The sequence below is a fragment of the Cottoperca gobio genome, chromosome 16 (genome assembly GCF_900634415.1).
Source record: "Cottoperca gobio chromosome 16, fCotGob3.1, whole genome shotgun sequence".
Classification (NCBI taxonomy): Eukaryota; Metazoa; Chordata; class Actinopteri; order Perciformes; family Bovichtidae; genus Cottoperca; species Cottoperca gobio.
This window is the reverse complement of record NC_041370.1, coordinates 4,236,581-4,255,031: the sequence shown is the minus strand read 5'-3', so window position 1 is coordinate 4,255,031 and position 18,451 is coordinate 4,236,581. Positions and strand designations below refer to the sequence as shown.

The 18,451-nt window shown below is 45.1% G+C and overlaps 1 protein-coding gene across 4 annotated transcripts in view; it reads left to right on the top strand.

The window, feature by feature from the left end:
• The window catches only part of cadm4 (cell adhesion molecule 4), a 114,157-nt gene that overhangs the window by 78,127 nt on the left and 17,579 nt on the right, over positions 1-18,451 (top strand). For all 4 annotated transcript variants that reach the window (XM_029450675.1, XM_029450676.1, XM_029450674.1 and 1 more), the window contains exons 2-4: positions 7,050-7,196; positions 14,077-14,364; positions 17,296-17,457. In XM_029450675.1, coding sequence (XP_029306535.1) covers positions 7,050-7,196; positions 14,077-14,364; positions 17,296-17,457 — 597 coding nt within the window. The remainder of the gene's footprint in view (positions 1-7,049; positions 7,197-14,076; positions 14,365-17,295; positions 17,458-18,451) is intronic.

Sequence of the window (18,451 nt, the reverse complement as noted above, 5' to 3'; positions counted from 1 at the left end):
GATTCTGGAAGGAAACTCACGTCACGACACCAAATAAGTCCGGGGGGGAAAACAAGCTATTGTAATGTTCACATGCACACACGTGTAGCATATTACAGGCAGGATGTGGCAATGTGGTGTAAGCACAAGCTCCTTGTTCTTTTAATTGAAGTCCCTGCAGAAACATCTCTAAATGTTGTAATGTGATGCCTTCGTTAAGTAAAAAGAGAACACAACTGTGTATGCGATACTACCATGATTGGTGTAAATTGATACAGAATGAGATCCAGTGCCCGGCACGTGACCAAGGGAGGAACAGCTCGCGATGGAATCACGAAAATGAGAGCTTTAAATGAATTGTTCAAAATGCTGGTAATTAAGTTAGAATTGGTTATTAAGATTAAGAATAGAGAGAAGACGGGAGCATATGCCCAGGAGGTAACGGTACGGGGGAATGGACCAGAAGACTTTAAGGGAACGAAGAGAAAAAGAGATATTAGAGTGACTGAAACCTTTTTCTCTGCTCTCATCTGAAGAACATAATAAAAGAAAGTTGAACCCCAGTGGGAGAGATAGTGAGCCAAATGGAGAGGTTGTCGAATAGAAAGAGAATGGGGCTAAAAAGTACATTGCAAGGGACCAATATATATCGAAGGAGAGACAGACTGACGCAAAGAAAGAATGATCTGGCCACATAGAAACTGCATATGTGAGGCGGCAGCAGAGGCAGAAAAAGAGAAATAGCGAGACGGAGATGGAGAACAACGCAGTCTCTGTGTGTACAAGAAAGACAGAGATGAAGAGGAGGGGTACAAAGATAAAACGAGAGACTAAACCTCAAAAAGAACTGCATGAGGTCGAGATATGAAACCAAGAGTCATAAGAATGATTGAACACGAGGCAGGGGTGGTGAGGAAAAAGCAGTACATGAAGTGGAGAGGGATCAGTGGCAGAGGTGCTATTAATACCTCCTGTCATTATTATTATTATTATGCATCTAATACAGGGAGATGTTCTTTCCCCTCTGCTCATTGGTAAACAAGTGTTGTGCCGCTGTGCACAGTACCTTCTCCTCTGCGCCAGCCAAAATCTCAATTCTGGTTTTTTTTTTGGTTTTTTTGCATATTAGATCAACAGAAGGACATTGTGTTTTGTCGGATGTTGAGGGGGGGGGGGGATGCTGGGCGGGGGTGACAATAAGGGAGTGAGGGATACAGAGGAAGAATGAGTTTGTGTTTTGGCAGTCAGCTCGGTTATGTAATTCATGCCAGTAGGGCAGTTTTGTGTAGAGCCTTGGCTGTGCACACACACACACATAAATCCCCTCATACACATTCAACACACGGGCACACACACACTCTTGCTTTGAAAATTCACGCATATGCCCCTACATTTGCTCTCTCCCACATACACATTCATCAGCATCGCATACACACATGCGTGCCACAGACACGCACTAAAGGGAAGGCAGCCATGTGGTGGATTTTGAAGGGGTGTTAGGACCAGTTCTGTTGGCTGTGGCGAATCCCCAGTGTGGTAGCCGCCGCGTAATAGCCCTGTAAATTTCCTTTAAGCCGCGGTTGGGGTGCGTGTGGCGGCCATTGTCGCACTGTTGTTGGGGCTGTGACAGACCCTGGTCGTAAAAAACGCTACACAGTAGATAGAGAGAACTGGCTTTAACTGTCAGGGGGGGGGGGAAGGGGAGAGGAGACAGGAAGAAGAGGGCGAGAGGATGATGGTGGTTTGTGAAGGGTAAGAAGAGGTGAATAAGAGAGCGGAATAAGTAATGGGATGGGTGAACAAGAGGAGAGGAGAGCTCTCTGGGAGATGCAGTGCAGCGGGAGAGGGGAGAAGAGAGGATGGGATAAGAGAGGGACGAGGTGATTGAAATACACCAAAGGGCCAGAGAGACATAAAGATGCGAAGGTCAAAGCGAGCGATGCGGGAGCGGGGAGGGGAGGGGAGGATGTAAAAGGAAAAGGTGATGAGAGGAAGAAGACAACAGATTTCAATGCTGAGGATGGAGGCAGTGTGACTGGGGAGCAGAGGATGTGAAATATATAAATAAAAGAAGGTAAATGTTTCTAATGAGAGGTCAAGTGTGAGCAGAGACAGTGCCGCGCTGATTAGCAGTGCCGTGCTCAAAGTAGGTCAAAGGTCTGAAGTTCCGGCCAGAAAGAGAAAGAGATTGTGGAGAGACGGCTGAGCTATACAACTGGCAATAAAAGCAGCAAACGTATAAGAACAAGTTGAAAGAGGGAGAAGAAGCCTGAGATATTTAGTCTCCTGCTCCAATCATTTATTTTGTCCTCTTGTCCCATTCACTCCTCTTCTGTCTTTGCCTTGCTCCCTTTCCTAAAAACAGTGCGATTACGCTGCAGACTTGAGCTGCAGAACAAATCACATTTAGGGAAGGAGAGTGCGGAGATGGGACCAGCAGAGAGGCAGGAAAAGATTCCCACTCAGAGAAAGAGAAAGAAAGAGAGAGATTGCAGGGGAATGAAAGCCTACTGCAGCTTGGAAAGAATCTATAGCAGGGGTGGGGTGGGACTTAAAGACAGAGAAGGAAGGAGGACAGGAGTGAAGACACAGCAGCTAGAGAGAGAGAGAGAGAGAGAGAGAGAGAGAGAGAGAGAGAGAGAGAGAGAGAGAGAGAGAGAGAGAGAGAGAGAGAGAGAGAGAGAGAGAGAGAGAGAGAGAGAGAGAGAGAGAGAGAGAGAGAGAGAGAGAGAGGCAACAATTCTCCTGAGGCCCAGGAGAGAGGATCTTTAGGACAGCGCTGATGCATGATGAGCGATGCAATAAAAGATAAGGAGGAAGGAGGAAGAAGACAGGAAGAAAGGGGAAGGGACTGATGAAGGGAAGAGGAATCGAGGATTAGATCAGGGAGAAGGTGGGGAGAAGAGGGATGGAGAGACTGTGGATTTAAATAAAAGGAGAAGGGGGGAAGATGGTGAAAAGGAGATTAGCGGGAGGAGACAATTATGAGTTGTGGACTAAGTGGAGGCTGGGGGGGTGGGGTTCGCTCAAAAAAAAAGGAGGTCGGGAGAAAGCGATAGAACGAAGGTAATGAGAGAGACGAGAGCAAGATTTGTAAAGGATTATGTATTATTTATAGAGGGAGTCTTTGCACTGGATTTGATTGGCAGAGCTGTGGCTCCCTCAGAGAGATGGAGTGATCATTTTATACTGGGAAGAAGAATGGGGGCGGAGAGGGAACGGGGGAGAAGAGTTGTGGGTCTGCTGAGGGAGGTATGGAGGAGAAGAACGTCAAAGTCAGCTATTTTATAGAGTCAGTGTACTGCACAACTCTGTGATTAACCTGGAGCAAGTGTGCATCCACACACACACACACACACACACGTAAACATTGCAAACTTCATTTGCATACATACTGTGGAAAGCGGCTCGCCTCGCAGACTCGGGGGGGATAGCAGGAAAAATGTACATCCAGATGGGAAGAGATGGAGAAGTTGCCCACGGACGACCCCATAAGAGTGGAAACTATGAGCCGATGTTATTGTTTTAATGGAAGCAGTGATGGCACACGGGGCTGCACATCCTTGTCTCCTGCATCAATTCCCTTGTAAATCTGTGGCCAGCATGCAAAGAAAACACAAGCTCTTGGCCCCCTTCCAATTGAAAGATAATCAGAGATAATGAATAGGGAGACAGTGACTGCACTACTTCAAGGATACAGGGGGGCTTGTACGGGGCAAATGGAGACAGCTCATCTCTTATGTGCATCGTCTTTTCCTCTCGTCACTGTCGGAGGCACGGAGAGAGAGAGAGAGAGAGAGAGAGAGAGAGAACCGAGAGAGAGAGAGAGAGAGAGAGAGAGAGAGAGAGAGAGAGAGAGAGAGAGAGAGAGAGAGAGAGAGAGAGAGAGAGAGAGAGAGAGAGAGAGAGAGAGAACCGAGAGAGGGAGGCGGTAATTCAGCCCGCTAACCCTGCACCGTCGAGGCAGTTTCTAGAATTTACCGTGACCAAGGGGTGAGCCAGCACTCCACCTGGCTGCCTCCCAAATCCCCCACTTTTAACTCTCCACTCTGTCCCTCTATCCCCAGCCTCCCTTGGCTTATAACTCAACCCCATTGCGAGACCATTAGGACGGGCCCCCGAACAGCCTTGTCTTATGAATTTGCACGCCTATTATTTATTTATTTGTTTATGTATTTTAAAATGATGACCCTTCTCGGATCTCTATCGCTGTAGTAAATAAAGGCTCCTTCCTTTGCCAGTGACAGCGGGGGGTGGAGGCATTTGAAATGATGCGAAGGACCTATTCACCGCTATGAAATACTGCCCCCGCTTGGTTGGAGAGAGAAGGGATTGTTGTTGTTCCCCTTCCTGTTTTATTTATCCGTTGATCACAGCAGTCAGTGCACTACCATGATATCGATTGCTCTCAGCGTTCTCTCTTACGATGATTCAGCGCGTGTGGAGTATTTTATTATAGGCACACATTTTAATGGGGGCCAGATTAATACCTCTGTCACAGAAGTTGATTCCCTCCCCCTCCTTCTCATTCCCTCTCTGTGCTATGCTTATGCACGGTGATCAGAATCACAGGCTCATGGCCTTGATGTGAATGGCATCCCATAAAACCTACAGTCAATCTAAAGTGCTGTACCCAGCTGCGTTATGAGCGGGAGTGGAAGAATATGCGTCATCTCTCGTATATCTCGTCCAGCCCCCGCCAGCTGGTATTATTATTCTCAAACCATCGCTTCCTAACTCCCTGCTATCATTTCCTGGTTAGAGTCCTCACTCCCCCAGCGTCTCTCCATCCCTCTGTTCTCTTCGCCCAGATTGATCATCCACCAGCAGCCAGCAGGTGTTTCTGGGTGGCGTCTCTCAGCAGGCGACAGCGGATGCCTGCCATCCCGCTCGCAACAGCGGTTAACAATTTTTTATTTTAACTTTTTCTTTGTCGCTTTTCTTTGCATTTTACTGCTACGCCACTGCAGCTCATTTCCTTTTAAGGGGTGACAGCTGTCAGGAGAAGTGGGTGTACAAATGGACAGCTAATTAGTTGTTATGGCCTCCTCCCAGAAGCAAACTTTTGACCTTTTTTCTCTCCCACTTGAAGCCGTCTCTCTCTGTTGCTTCTGATGGGTCACTAATCACACACAGACGCTGCTCTCACTTGGCCGGGACGCAAAGCAGAACTATTACAATTAACACTGCTTAAAACAATGGCGGCCTGGCCTGGTTACCCTGGTGATGAGTAATAACAGCCATTAGAAAAATAATTGGGATGACGGCGGCAGGCCCTGATGGTCCTCAATATGAATCACAATATTGATGCAGAGAATGGGAGCAATAATGACTACAATTAGTGTTAATTGTCAAGCTTTTTTTTTCTGTTCCATAGAGTATTAGAGTCCCCTTTGTCTTTATCCCCTCTTGGTTTCTTTCCGTCTTTAGTTCAATATCCACTGTGTCTCTCCGTTTCCCCTGATGTGATGAATATGTAGGCTTTGAGTATTTCATTAAAAGAGATTAAAATCGGAGGGAGAATTAAATTTGGATGAAGTTGGCAGGATCAGATGATGTCAAAGCAGCTTAATTGCAATATGCCAAGGTCTGCATATGTGCAACCAATGCACATGCCCACATATTGTGCACACACACACACACACACACACACACACACACACACACGCACTGAAACTCAGGACACACTCGTTGCAGATATAGACAACCATTTTGGCCCAAAGCAGTCAAGTCAGCAACTCCTTCTATGGCAGCCACCATCTGTTTGACTCACAACATTTCCTGCCTTCTCAAGGTGTTCTACAGAGCTCAGAGACGCTGCTAGACCCAGCAGTGAAATATATATAGTCCCGTCGTCTTTATCTGCACTTCTTATTGCCCGCTTCATCATCGTGCTTCGATATTGATGTCGTTTTCTAAATCCTCCCCACAGCAAACACTTTGCCAGGGAGTGAGGGAATGCAAATAGGGATGCAAATTGGTAAATACTAGTTTCAGGAGCCCAGCAAGCTGGTACTCTCTTCAAGGCAATCACTTTCCACTGCTGGCTGGAGCCTTATGGCTAATTGCGCATAAATCATTGGAATTCAAATGGTGTAGCTCAGTGTCCATTGTGCTCAGCGGGAAGTGCGAGTCTGCCGAGCTGTGTCAACAGCCTGACCCACAAACACGGAGGGCGCTCCAATCAGATCATAATCAACCTCTTCATTACCGACTCTTGGGCTGTCAGCGACATCAAAGAGGCTCCCTGCTGTTTCTCAGCCCCCTTGTCTAGAAGGTTTGGGTTTAGGGGCCCGAGAAGTTTGTTTGAAACGATAATGTACGAGTCACCTCACATGCATATTTCTGTTTCTACATGCATCCTCATTTGTGAGTGTGCACACACATGAATGTGTCCAGAACATGGTGGGTGATTGGCCAGCTTTTTTACACTGAGGCGATGACGATGTGGTGGCAGGGCTGCAGTCCAACCTGGGATTGGCTCGATGTCTTTGTGTGATCCAAACCTTGTGTTTATGTGCATTCGTGTGTGTGTGTGTGTGTGTGTGGGTGTGTGCTGGTGTGTGTCTAAATTCAAGACCGACGGCCACTTAGAGATTTAATAAGGCATTATGTATTCAAATGTGTGTGTTGATGCATTCTGTTATTCTAGCCAGAGGCAATATGCCTGTTTCTATGTGTGACGTAAAAAGATGAATAGCAGTAATTATAATCATCCCTATTATAATCATAAGAACATATTGTTCATGAGGACCCTCTTTTACTTGTTGAGTCCTTCAGTGTCTTTCCTCTAGCTCTCAATCTCTTTATCTTCATCACTCGTCTCCTCCTCTCTTTCCCCCCCCCCCCTCATTTTCTCCCTTGTTTTGTCCATCTGATAAATAGCGAGTAAATGAAGGATGCTTTAAGTACCTTGTTTTGAAAGGTTCTATCTCAAGTGCAGTGCAAATTGAACATCTTTTTTCTTCGCATCTGTTCCTATTTGTCCCTCTCTTCTCTCCCTCGGTTTCTTCCTCTCCATCGCCCACCCTTTGTGTCACTATATTAACGTCCATCTTTCTCTCCCTCAGCCCGTTGTCAGGCAGTGCAGGCGGAGAATGTGACAGTCTTGGAGGGAGGTACGGCCCAGATCTCCTGCCGCCTGCAGAACTACGATGGATCAATCGTGGTTATCCAGAATCCCCGCCGGCAGACGCTCTTCTTCAACGGCACGCGAGGTGTGTAGCAGCATGCACATTCGTCTCCGCAGACAAACTTCATCTATCTGCGTCTATGCATTTGCCCTGCGTTCCATTTGAAGCCAGCCTTTTAAACACATTAGCAATGACTCACCAACACTTGCACTTTACATTTTTCTTATTGCAAATGTCCTCCCTTTGCCTTTGAAGCGATTTCACATTAAAAAGTCAGATAACCCCAAAGTTAATTTAGATGATGGTTTTCCTTTCTGCCCTAACAGTGTGACTGCTTTAACTGTTTTAAAAGCGTAGTTCAAAGCTCTCTGCATAATCCACTTTTAACCCCTGTGATGAGATCAGACCTTATTACAGCTCCTCATTAGAGCATGGCCTTGGCATTCACATGTTTTTTTTAAAGGCGGCAAATTATCATTGTAACCAATGTCATAATGGATTTCACCGCGGGCCTCGGGGTAGGTAAACACTACTTGCTTTATTCTTAACTAATTACAGGAGAATGCTGCTACCTTAGCCAGATTTACTGTTGGAGCTTCGAGGCAGCCCCAGAGCAACAGAACAATGATCAAGGATATTAAGCATTGCCTTTGAAATGTGTGTGTGTGTGGAGGGGGGGGGGGGGTGTAGCAATACTTGTTTATGCCCGACATAATCTTCGTGATTCATTTCTTAAGACGTTAGCTCGGGCTTCAGGCTATGTTGTAAAAAGTCTGGTTTTCAACTGTTTACAGTTTAAGGGCAAGAGGGTGAATTTTAATATATTCAAATAGTTTGGGTCGTTCAGGATTAAGACACCTTGGTTTAAAATGATATGTACCGCTCGGCAAACCAGTAGTAGCTGCTAGTTACAGTACACCAGTGATTTCACCCTTTCATGGGGCACTGCAGGATTAATAAACAAGGAGAAAATGTTCCTTCTACTTTTCTCATTGAGGTTCTGCTAACGATTAAACATACCACCATTTCCAAATATGCACAGAACCACTTTTGCATACTTTTTTGAAATAATGACCAAAACACAAACACAACAGGAGTCACAACTTTACAAAAGGCTGACATAATTACATTCAAGTCAGCTCCTATATTGTCAATTAGGTAGAACGAAGTCCAGCCCTGAAGGGTTCGCCATATTCAAAAGCTGCTTGCCATATCTTATTAAATCCATTGACATTGTCATAAACGGTGTAGGTCGGCTCTTCCAGCGGAGGAATTCTTATTACTTCCTTTTTATAGCAATCATCCAGAGTTTGAGAATAGTCTTTCTCTCCACAACACACTGACGAGGTGAAAGCTCCAAGTCATATCCAATCAAGGTAACATCCTGCTCTTTCACTTCTCTTCTTCAAAATGATTTTCCCGTTTCCAGAACATGTGTCCATATGGAGCAGTTCTATTAATTGCATTTAATGTATTTAGGAGCGCTTAGACCAAGCTTTCCCCTCAATAATGGTGTTAAATGAAGTGTGTGTGTAATGTTTTAAATTGTCTCTCTCTATCAGTATTGCAGTTATCACACAGTGCCGTACAAATCAATCAAAGGTTTCATACACGTAGGAAATACATCTTTATACTCAAGAAAAACATGTTTTTTGTCGAATGGCTCCCATTGTTCGTCCAGCAGAGAGTTTAACACGCTGGTGCAGACCTCTTTTCCTGCCAGAGCTTAAACACAGTTACAGTGATCCAACATAGACATTAGCTTAACAGGTTGGCAGGGCAGTCAATCAGTAACCCCCCCCAATCCCTTTGAAAGAGCACCCGCTCACCTATTATCCGAGGAGCTTGGCACTCCTCACCAGTGTCTTTTTAAATCTTCATCTCCAGATTGTGATCCTCTCAGTTCACTGGATGCTCAGCACAATCACTTTGTGTGACATTCTGCTCCAAGAACAGTTTTGATTAGTGACGATTGTTCTGCTGTTGTAGTCGTGACACTGGTGGTAATTTTCCAACTTCACTCCGAGCTGCTCCAGCTGAATGTTGAGTTCCAAAGTTCCTCACACAATTTATTTTAATCTCAATCTTGTACTTTGATTTAAGTTCATATTGTTGAACTGCGAGTCAAGAATCCAGTGTAGTTGGATTTATTTGAGTTGAAGTGACGACAGCATCTAACGCTTTTAGTTCCAAATATTACAGTGTTTGGCAAGTTATATATAGCCTTAACATGTCTGCATATCATCTTTCTAATATACAAAAAGGCAAATACATTCAAGTGCTAGGAGTGAGTTGGAGTAGGAAGACATCATCTGTAAAGAAATTGCTTGTGGAAGTGGAAATGAATGAGTGCCAGATCCAGAGATGCAGTTAAACGTCCACATGATGAAGAGAGGGCAGTTATTTTTATAAAGTTTAACAACTTCTATGAAGTGCCAACAAATACTCAAACCTGTGTTTTAACCCCACAGAGAAATAAAGGCAAACATCTTGCAATTCACGAGCACATATCCAAACATACAGCATGATATTTTAGTATGTGAAAGTTTTAGTTTTAGCACATTTGTAATCATTACAACTAGCACTTGTAATTACATCGATTCGACAATCAAGACTCCCCCTCGAGACGGTCTCCGTCGAAGCAATACTCACTGAGGATGTTCCAATGCACGCCGGCGTCTGACGCCTTCACTGTTCACTGGTACAGCATTCAAATACTTGTGTTCACACCTTCACTTGTTAGTCTCCTCCATCACGGAGCGACCTTAATTGGGTAGTTGAGGTCACTGCTTTTCGCAAACCTTACTTTCAACTCTACCCCCAATTCCATCAGATCAACACCGCTGGTGAGTCCCATTAAGTATTTAAACAGAGCCGCACCCTACGCTCTCCCAGGAGACATGCATGATGAAGCCTAATCAGAGCGAGGAGGAAGACGAGTTGTGAAAGCTAGAATGAAAGAAAACAATTAGGGGGAGAATTTCTTTTAAAAAGAGTGGGGGGGGGGGGGGGAGAATGTGATGCAGAGAGTAAAGAAAGATGCGGCAACATAGAGAGTAAGGAGAGTGAGTGACACACGATGAAGAGAGAGATGGCACTGTGGAAGGATCTAAAGGTGAGGCGAGGTAAAAAGTAGAGATGGCTTCCTTGTAACTAATTTGGCTCCCGTAAGCGCTGGAAAACCTCGGGGACATTTTCTGTAAGCGTAAATGACATCTCACTCTGCCTCCATGTTTGCTCCATCACTCTCTGTAGAGCTCTTCCATTTCTGCCTATTGCCCATCTGGCGCCCAGATATCAGGCGAACAAACTGTGCCGAGCCATTCCGCACTAACTGCCCAAATAGAGGCGCTGCTGTAAGTGCTGTGAATTAGGCTGCCTGTTTTGCAAGTAAGCAACCAGCCAGGGGTGTGTTTTATGAGATTGTGGGCACTGATAGCTATAATAGAGCGGTGGAACTAACCAAATGGACCCTTTCTCTTTAGTGGTCCATATCCTTCTTTCTCCCCGCCCTATTGCCAACTCTCCTCAGCATGCAAATGAGATCGGACAATAAAGGTGAACTTGGACTTGAACAGAAGTCTGACATTTAGTTGCCATTTAGTGCCGAGAGGGGAAAAAAAGATTTACCTATCTGTGGGGAATAGCTCCCACTGCCATCCGGCGGAAGGGACATTTTGTGGGGCGGGGTGGAGAGATTAGTGTGGTGTACTTCCAGGAGGAATGGACTGACTCCATCGCTTCAGGCCACTCTCTCAGTCCCCTGTGGAGTTTTGTTTCTATCTATATTGTTTTTCCCCGCCTGCTGCATTATGTAGCTATATTAGACTGTTTCTCTCATTCTTTATTCCACCTCCATCCTATCTCGCAAACGAACACACAAAGCCAATATCTACACTGTAGTGCCTGTGTTGTGAAGAATTACGCCGCGAGATGGACGGTCGTTACATCGGGGAAGTGTCTGCTGTTCCCTGCGTGAGCCAAAGCCAACACAAAGGAGCGAAGAGAGGGACGGAATAAAATAGAGATGGAGAGTGAGGGAGAGGTTTCACAGTCAAGTCAATACAAAGTGAGTCTCAAATGAGAATCTATGGGCATCGAGCCACTGTCACCCACAGACTGTTATTAGTGTTATTTGTTATTATCATTATTTTTCTCGCCATTGATTCTTCTGTTTCTTGAATAACAAAAGGAAAAGTGTTGCATGTTCTCCTCCTCTCTGTGCCTTCTTTTCTCTCTCCTTTGTGCATCAGGGGGTTAGCGAGTGTCGCTCATTGTTCTGAAGTCCAGGATTGGTAAAAAAACAAACTGGAGAAATAAGAAAGCTAATGTGTTTTTACTCTTCGTTCCCAATCTTTGGTTATTCTTCATAGCATAGGTCTTCAACAGGGGGTCCGTACTGCAGGGGGGGGGGGGGGGGTTGCAAAATTGTTTGTAGATAAAGTGTTTAGATTTTTATTGTTTTGCTTTTGCGCATTCACATTCCCTCCTCCGCTGTGTTTCGCGAAGGGAGGGACTTCGCTCCCGACACACACACACACATACAGTCAGAGACAGAGCGGAGGAAAGGAGAGGGTTAAACTAAAAGAAATTTGCGCCGGCCGACATACCTCCCCCCCGCCTCTTCTATACAACATATACAGTAGGGGCGTCCCTGCTCCACGCTACACCAGTATATAGTGTGAATCAGGGTAATTTGCAGGTAATGTAGTGGATCCACACACATTAGTTAGTCTTGAGCCCTGATGCTGCTATCGGACACTAAGGTACCTGCTGTTCTCTTTCAGAGTTTTGGCCTCCACTTGTGACATCCCTAATCTGAATTGCTGTATATTATAGTATTTAGCTTGTCTCTCGCTGACTCAAAGGGCAGCGCTGCTCCATTTAATAGCTTTCCTTAAACTCATTTTTAGTTGTACAAGACGCTTTATTTGCATAGTAGATTTCAAAAGAGTTACCAAGTGCTTCACAGCGAGTAAAACAATAATGATTAAAACCTAATAAGATGAACTACAAAATTGCCAGACACTAATTAGAAATGGGCTTACAGAGGAATAAAGCAAGCATTTACAAAGAGAATGAACGAATACATTCCAGTTTAGGGTAGTCCAATCAGTGCTTGGGAAAATGAACAACACTCTCCCTCAAAGCTGGAAATGAGAGAACCAAGACATCTGTTATGTTGTATCAATGTGCAGCCTGGAGCTGCTCCATCGAGACTGACTTTGCAAACTCTCTCTGAACTTTTTATATCAAACTGAGCTTTAGATTTAGCACCACTATCAATTCCACAGCAGAACTGTTTGTCTGGGGCGCCGTCACAGCCACTATTTCTCCCGTGTTTTGCAGTTTTTCTTCTGCAGCGCTGTCCATGGGAGTGACATCACAAATTAGAAGGTGGCGAAAACTTTACTCTCGCTCGAGACTGTGGCAGATAGAAATGGCTGTTTGCTAATACAGTGCAAACTGTCTTGAAGCAAGGAAATAACTCCAACGCTGAAAATGTCATATCACTCAATTAAAGCAGCCGTCGCTTCTCTTTATGCATGATGTGCTTGCTAATTACTCCCTGCAAGGAGGTACATGTACTGTATTTTCAAAGATAAACATGTAAAAAGTAAGCAAGTCAAATATATTATAGGCAGTAATTAACACATATGCATGGTGTTATTGATTATTCATCTGCAGAGCAACAGAGCAAGCACTGCCAGCCCTGTAACCCAGCGCCTGTAGTCCCAATATAACCTGTTCCCTTATCAGCAAGAAGAGTGGAAGCAATTGCAGCAACTGTCACTTTTTTTTGGCCTGTAAGTGGCACAATCAGCGTACCTACATCTGCAGGTCTGAACTGTTCTTACTTCCCTAAAGATGGTGCAGAGTTGCACTAGCCGGGCTCAAGACCTCTGAGTCGCTGGCCACAGGGCAGATTTTCCCAGGAATTTCTTTAAAGTCTGGTGTTGTGGTCATGGATGGTTGTTTCCCCCCGTTTGGAAAGAGAACCGAGCCAATTAGTAAGGTGAAAGTTCAAAATAAGACCACCGACAGGCCCAGGAGCCTTTTTCTAAGTCGAGGCTGGCAACCAAGTTAGTCACTAATAAGACGGCTGTGTTCGATGAGACACCGGAAGGATCTCTTCCTCATCTCTCTCTGAGGCAAGCTACCCACTCTCTGAGCTCTACTATTAATGCCCCGAGCGAGCTAGTTCACATGCCTTCCTCGGGCTCGCATTCGCATCACTAGGCTAACTGCGGAACGGATACTTCACTTACTATTGAATAGGTCTTCCAGAAAAACAAAACTGCATGAACACAATGTGGCCCAGTAATGAAGTAAAACCGAATTGCACATGAGTTTAATTATCTAGCTAGCTTTCCCTGGGTATAAATGATCCGTCAATGAGTTAACAGCTCGCCCTTGTGGAGAACCTGCAGCCTGCTAAATGTGAGTGTGCGGGTGAGGTGTGAACCCGCTACCTGAGGTCATTCTCATCTAAAACATTCAAAACTAGAGGCGCTTTCACTACTTTCGGCAGCCTTGCTCTGAACACGCTCATCTTCAAACTCGGATTGTGTGTGTGTGTGTGTGTGTGTGTGTGTGTGTGTGTGTGTGTGTGTAGGGTCTATTTCAAGTAAGCTCCATGACAAAAACTATTCTTTATGCTCTGTGTCTGTCCAACCACTTATACTGACCCAGAGTAAAACCATTGGTTTTACGTTTCTCTTCATATACTTGGAGTATTTAGCATTTATTTTGAATTTAGTCTCATTTCTCTACCAATGACTGATGTGCTCTCTCTTCCTGTCTCTTACTCCCCCCCCTCCCCCACCCATCTTCTCTTCTATCACACCTCCCCTCTTTCCCAACTCCCCCCCCCCTTTCCAACAACCCCATCCCACACTGTCTCATTTCCGCCCCCCACCTCCATACCACTTCTCCCCTCTCCATCGTCTTTGTCCTCCCCCAGCCTTGAAAGACGACCGTTTCCAGATGGTGCTTTTCACGCCGAGGCTGGTGCGCATCACGTTGACCAACGTCAGCGTGTTGGATGAGGGCGGCTACTTCTGCCAGCTCTACACGGACTCCACTCACCACCAGGTGGCGACGCTCTCTGTGTCGGTGCCCCCGGAGACTCCCACGGTGGAGGTGAAGCAGGAGGCCGTGGAGGGCGGAGAGGTGGAGCTCACCTGTATGTCGCCGCGCAGCAAGCCTGCTGCCACCCTGCGCTGGATTCGCAACGGCCGGGAGATACCAGGTACCTGCACATGGCTGACAATGGACTCTAATGGATGGTTGGATTATTATGAGAGATAGACGAGGAAACTAATGGGGGAATATAGGGCAGGTGAAGCGAGTGCTGGAAGGATGAACGGACGGGTTATTGATGGATCGACAGAGGGAACAGCAGATGGATCCGTTGATGGGAGCAGTTTAAAATGGATGGAGAAAATTAAAGTTTTAGCTGAGGGGGCGGCCTAAACCTCTCCTCTCCTCTTGTTTCCAAGATTTTGATCAAGTGTTGACACTTTTTCTGTCTCCATTCCTTCGAGTAAGAGTCATACATTTATAGAAGAAGTATCTACGTCAGGGGCGTCAAACTCATTTTAGTTCAGGGGCCACATACAGCACAATTTGATCTCAAGTGGGCCGGACCAGTAACGCCACAGCATGATAACCTGTAAATAACCACAACTCCAAATTCTTTCCTTCGTTTTAGTGCAAGAAAATACATTCTGAAAATGTTCAAACTTAATCCTTTTACAAAAGATTATGAACAACCTGAAACTTCTGAATAAATAAAGGTGCAATTTCAACAATAGTATTAGTTTATCATTTACACATGTACCTTACAAGTGACAGATCACAGTGGATCTACAAAAGGCACAAAACATTTCGTCTCAGGTATCTGGAACAGTATTTTACTTTATGATCAAAACAAATTTTTACACTTTGCAAAGTCATCCCACGGGCCGGATTGGACCCTCTGGCGGGCCGGTTTTGGCCCCCGGGCCGCATGTTTGACACCCCTGATCTACGTTGTGTGTTGAGAAGGCAGACAGACGAAGAATATAGCTCTTCCACTAGTCAAATCCTCTCCCTATCAAAACAGATACGCATCTCCCCCTCTCTATATATCTCTCCCCCTACATAATACTATTTCAAATGTGTTTTATTTGCACAATCTGACAAGAACACCATTACACGAGAGTACAGACACTCTCTCTTCCTCACACGATCACATGGAAACACTTTTTAATTCGCCATCATCTAACTCTCCCTTCTGATGCATCTATGGGCCATCCTCCCGTCTGTTACCTTCATCTATCCTTCTTTCAGGCTCTCTCCCTCCCTTGGCTTCTCTCAGTTAAAGGGGCACTTGACTCAATAATACATCTAAGACCATTCTTCCTCTTGCCTTCAGTCTATTTAAAATCTCTTGTTTCACTCCGTCGTCAAATCAGCATTTTCGTATAACGCTACGTTTTGGTTTAAATTCCTCAGAAACCTTGCACAGTCGACGTTTATCCTTATTTATGCAAAGCATCTCTCACTCAGGCTTATGGCTATTAGTCTTCATTCAATTAATCTCAAATCTGAATAAAAACAGACATTGTTTAAAAGTACAAATTGCTGCAAATGTGTTGCATTATTCATTAATTCAGACTTGACACCCTTAAATAACTCACACAGACCAGATAAAGTAGTGTGAGATAATCTGGTGTCAACAGTTTTTGGGACATGCGTTGAGCGACGCTTTGCCCTTTCAAACTCCAGTTCAGCCGTCGTCTTTTTTACTTTCTATTTTGGTCTGACACTCAACGTCTCTTTCATCCAGTCTCTTCTCTCTCGCTCTGTCAGAACACGCCTGTCACCATCATTCTCTTTCGTTCCTCTCCGTCCTTCCCCTCTGCTCTTTCCTCTTCTTTTCATCTAATCTCCCTTTTTTAAATTTCACTGGTGACAAAGACGTGACGCTCCTCGGCGTGGTTATTGGTTGCAAAGGGCTTTAATAGTCAAAGAGACGGAGAGGGGCCCAGTTTCCTCTTTTCTTATGCTGTTTCCTCTCTTCCTGTTTTATCTCATTTCATCCTATATGCTTTCCCCTCCCCTCCCCTCCCTCCCTCCCCCACCCCTCTCCTTTGGCCCTGAGTTAAATGAACTGTGACACTAAAGGTTAGAGGCAGATCCCAACAGATATGGGAAAGCACTCTTTAATTAAGACACTATCTTCCCACCGCTGCCTTAGTCCTGCTCATCTGCACCCACCGCCCCCCCCTCTCTCACGCTTCGATTGGGCCTGTTCTCATTTGCTCGCCGGCAATAATTGAAAACTCGGCACGATATAAGTAATATTGTTCTATTCTGCCTCAACAAACACAAACTCTAAATACGTGACCATGTCACCCCGCTGTTCATCCTCCCTCCATCTGTCCCCCCCCCTCTTCTCTCCTTGCATCTTTCTTCCACAATGCATCTGGCTCTTATCGTCCTCTTTCATGTCTGGACTTGTCTCGCCACAGCCCCACACCCCACACCCCCCTCACATAAATCGTGCCTGTTTTGCTGCCCTCTCTCTCTCTGTCTATGAGGCCCTCTCTCCTTTGACTTTCTTCTCTCACCCCGGTCCTTTGACGCCAATCTCTCACCGTGTCTGGCTCAGTTAAATATCTCAATTTGGTAATGTGTATTCTCTCTGTTACCCCCACCCCCCCCCCCCCCCCTATCTCTTATCCGTCTCTCTCTCTCTCTCACTTTCACTCACACACACACAAAATATTCAGTTGATTTGCCATCTGCAAACAAACAGTTCTGCTGCTCATAATTGCCATGAAATATAGATGCAAATTGCTTTCTCTTTTCTCTCTCGTATTGTGTCCTCCCCACTCCTCCACACCCCCTCCTCCCCCCCTCCCCTCCACAGGTATCTGCTGTAAAAAGCCCATTCATCAGTCACTAACTTCTTCTCCCTTTCAGTCTGCTCACTTCTTCTATCCACCTCTGTGCTCTCCTCTAAAACTCCTTCCCCCCCCCCCCCCCCCTCCCTACCTCCCCCCTGCCTCTCCACTGTAGGTGTGATGTATCAGCAGGGAAGACAGAGGCATGTTTTGGCTGCTAGCTTGTTTCTTGGCCAGCCCAGCTGTCTTCTCTCCCTCCATCATCTCATCCTGTCTTCCTCTCTCTCCAGGTGTGGTATCCCAGCAGGACAACGCAAAGACGTTCAGCGTGTCCAGCACCATCCGGATCCCTGTAGAAAGGAAAGACAACGGGGCGGCGCTGAGCTGCGAGGCGTTCCACCCAGCGCTCAGCGGGCAGAAGAGGATTCGACACTACCGCCTGGATGTGTATTGTGAGTCTCTCCTTCAGACAAACTGTGTTTGTGAGCACTTTATATCAAAGCGCTTTCCATCCATCTTGGAAACAATAAAGTAACATAATGTTAATCGCCAAATATTTCGAAAACACAGATTATTTCATCCGTTTTGCTACAATTTAGTGTTTTACTTTAATGCCAGGAATAATTTCGTCAGGGTAGCTGCCTAATTTTTCAAATGGTTGATGTTTCACTTTGGAACGAAGCTCATTTATACACAGTCCAGAATTTTATCAGAGTGATATTCAAAGCTGCCCTGTATGGGACCTGCTCTCATTAAAACCTAATACATACAAATGTTATCATGCAGAGAGCTGGCGAGAACAAGCCTGCGGCCAGTTTAGGGTCCTGGTCTGTGGTTTAAAGAGCAAACCGACATCACATCAGTACCTGCTTTGAGACCAGTGCTGCTCTGGGATGCATTGATTTTGCTGCCTTATGTGCACACGTCGGTACGCTGTGAAATGTCTGCACGTACGTCCATTTCGAGTGAAAACACTGAGAAATCTAAATGCATAATTGGCTTAAGTGTAATATTCACTCGGGGCAACAAGTTCAGACACAACTATATCTTTATTTTAAGCAGAATTATCAATATTTTCACAGATCTGTAGACCGTTCAGAGGGATTAATCTGGGAAATGTGAGGCAGCTACAATCTATATCCTTGCCAAAGTCTGAAATTCATCATTTAATATATTAATATGAAATGTAAATCCTTTTGCTTTGCTTCTAATCTCATCATAGTTTGCTTTTCTTACTACTTTTCTACATTTCTGTCATGATTATTATTAAATGATACTATAATATATATATATATATATATATATTAACTTTTGTATTATTTGTGTCAGCAGATATATTTTACATTTATTTAGAAATTAACACAATTGAGAGGCACAGGAATTTAGATTTTAATTAGAAAACGAATATAGTATGTGTGTATGTATAAGCATTTTCTGATGCTATTC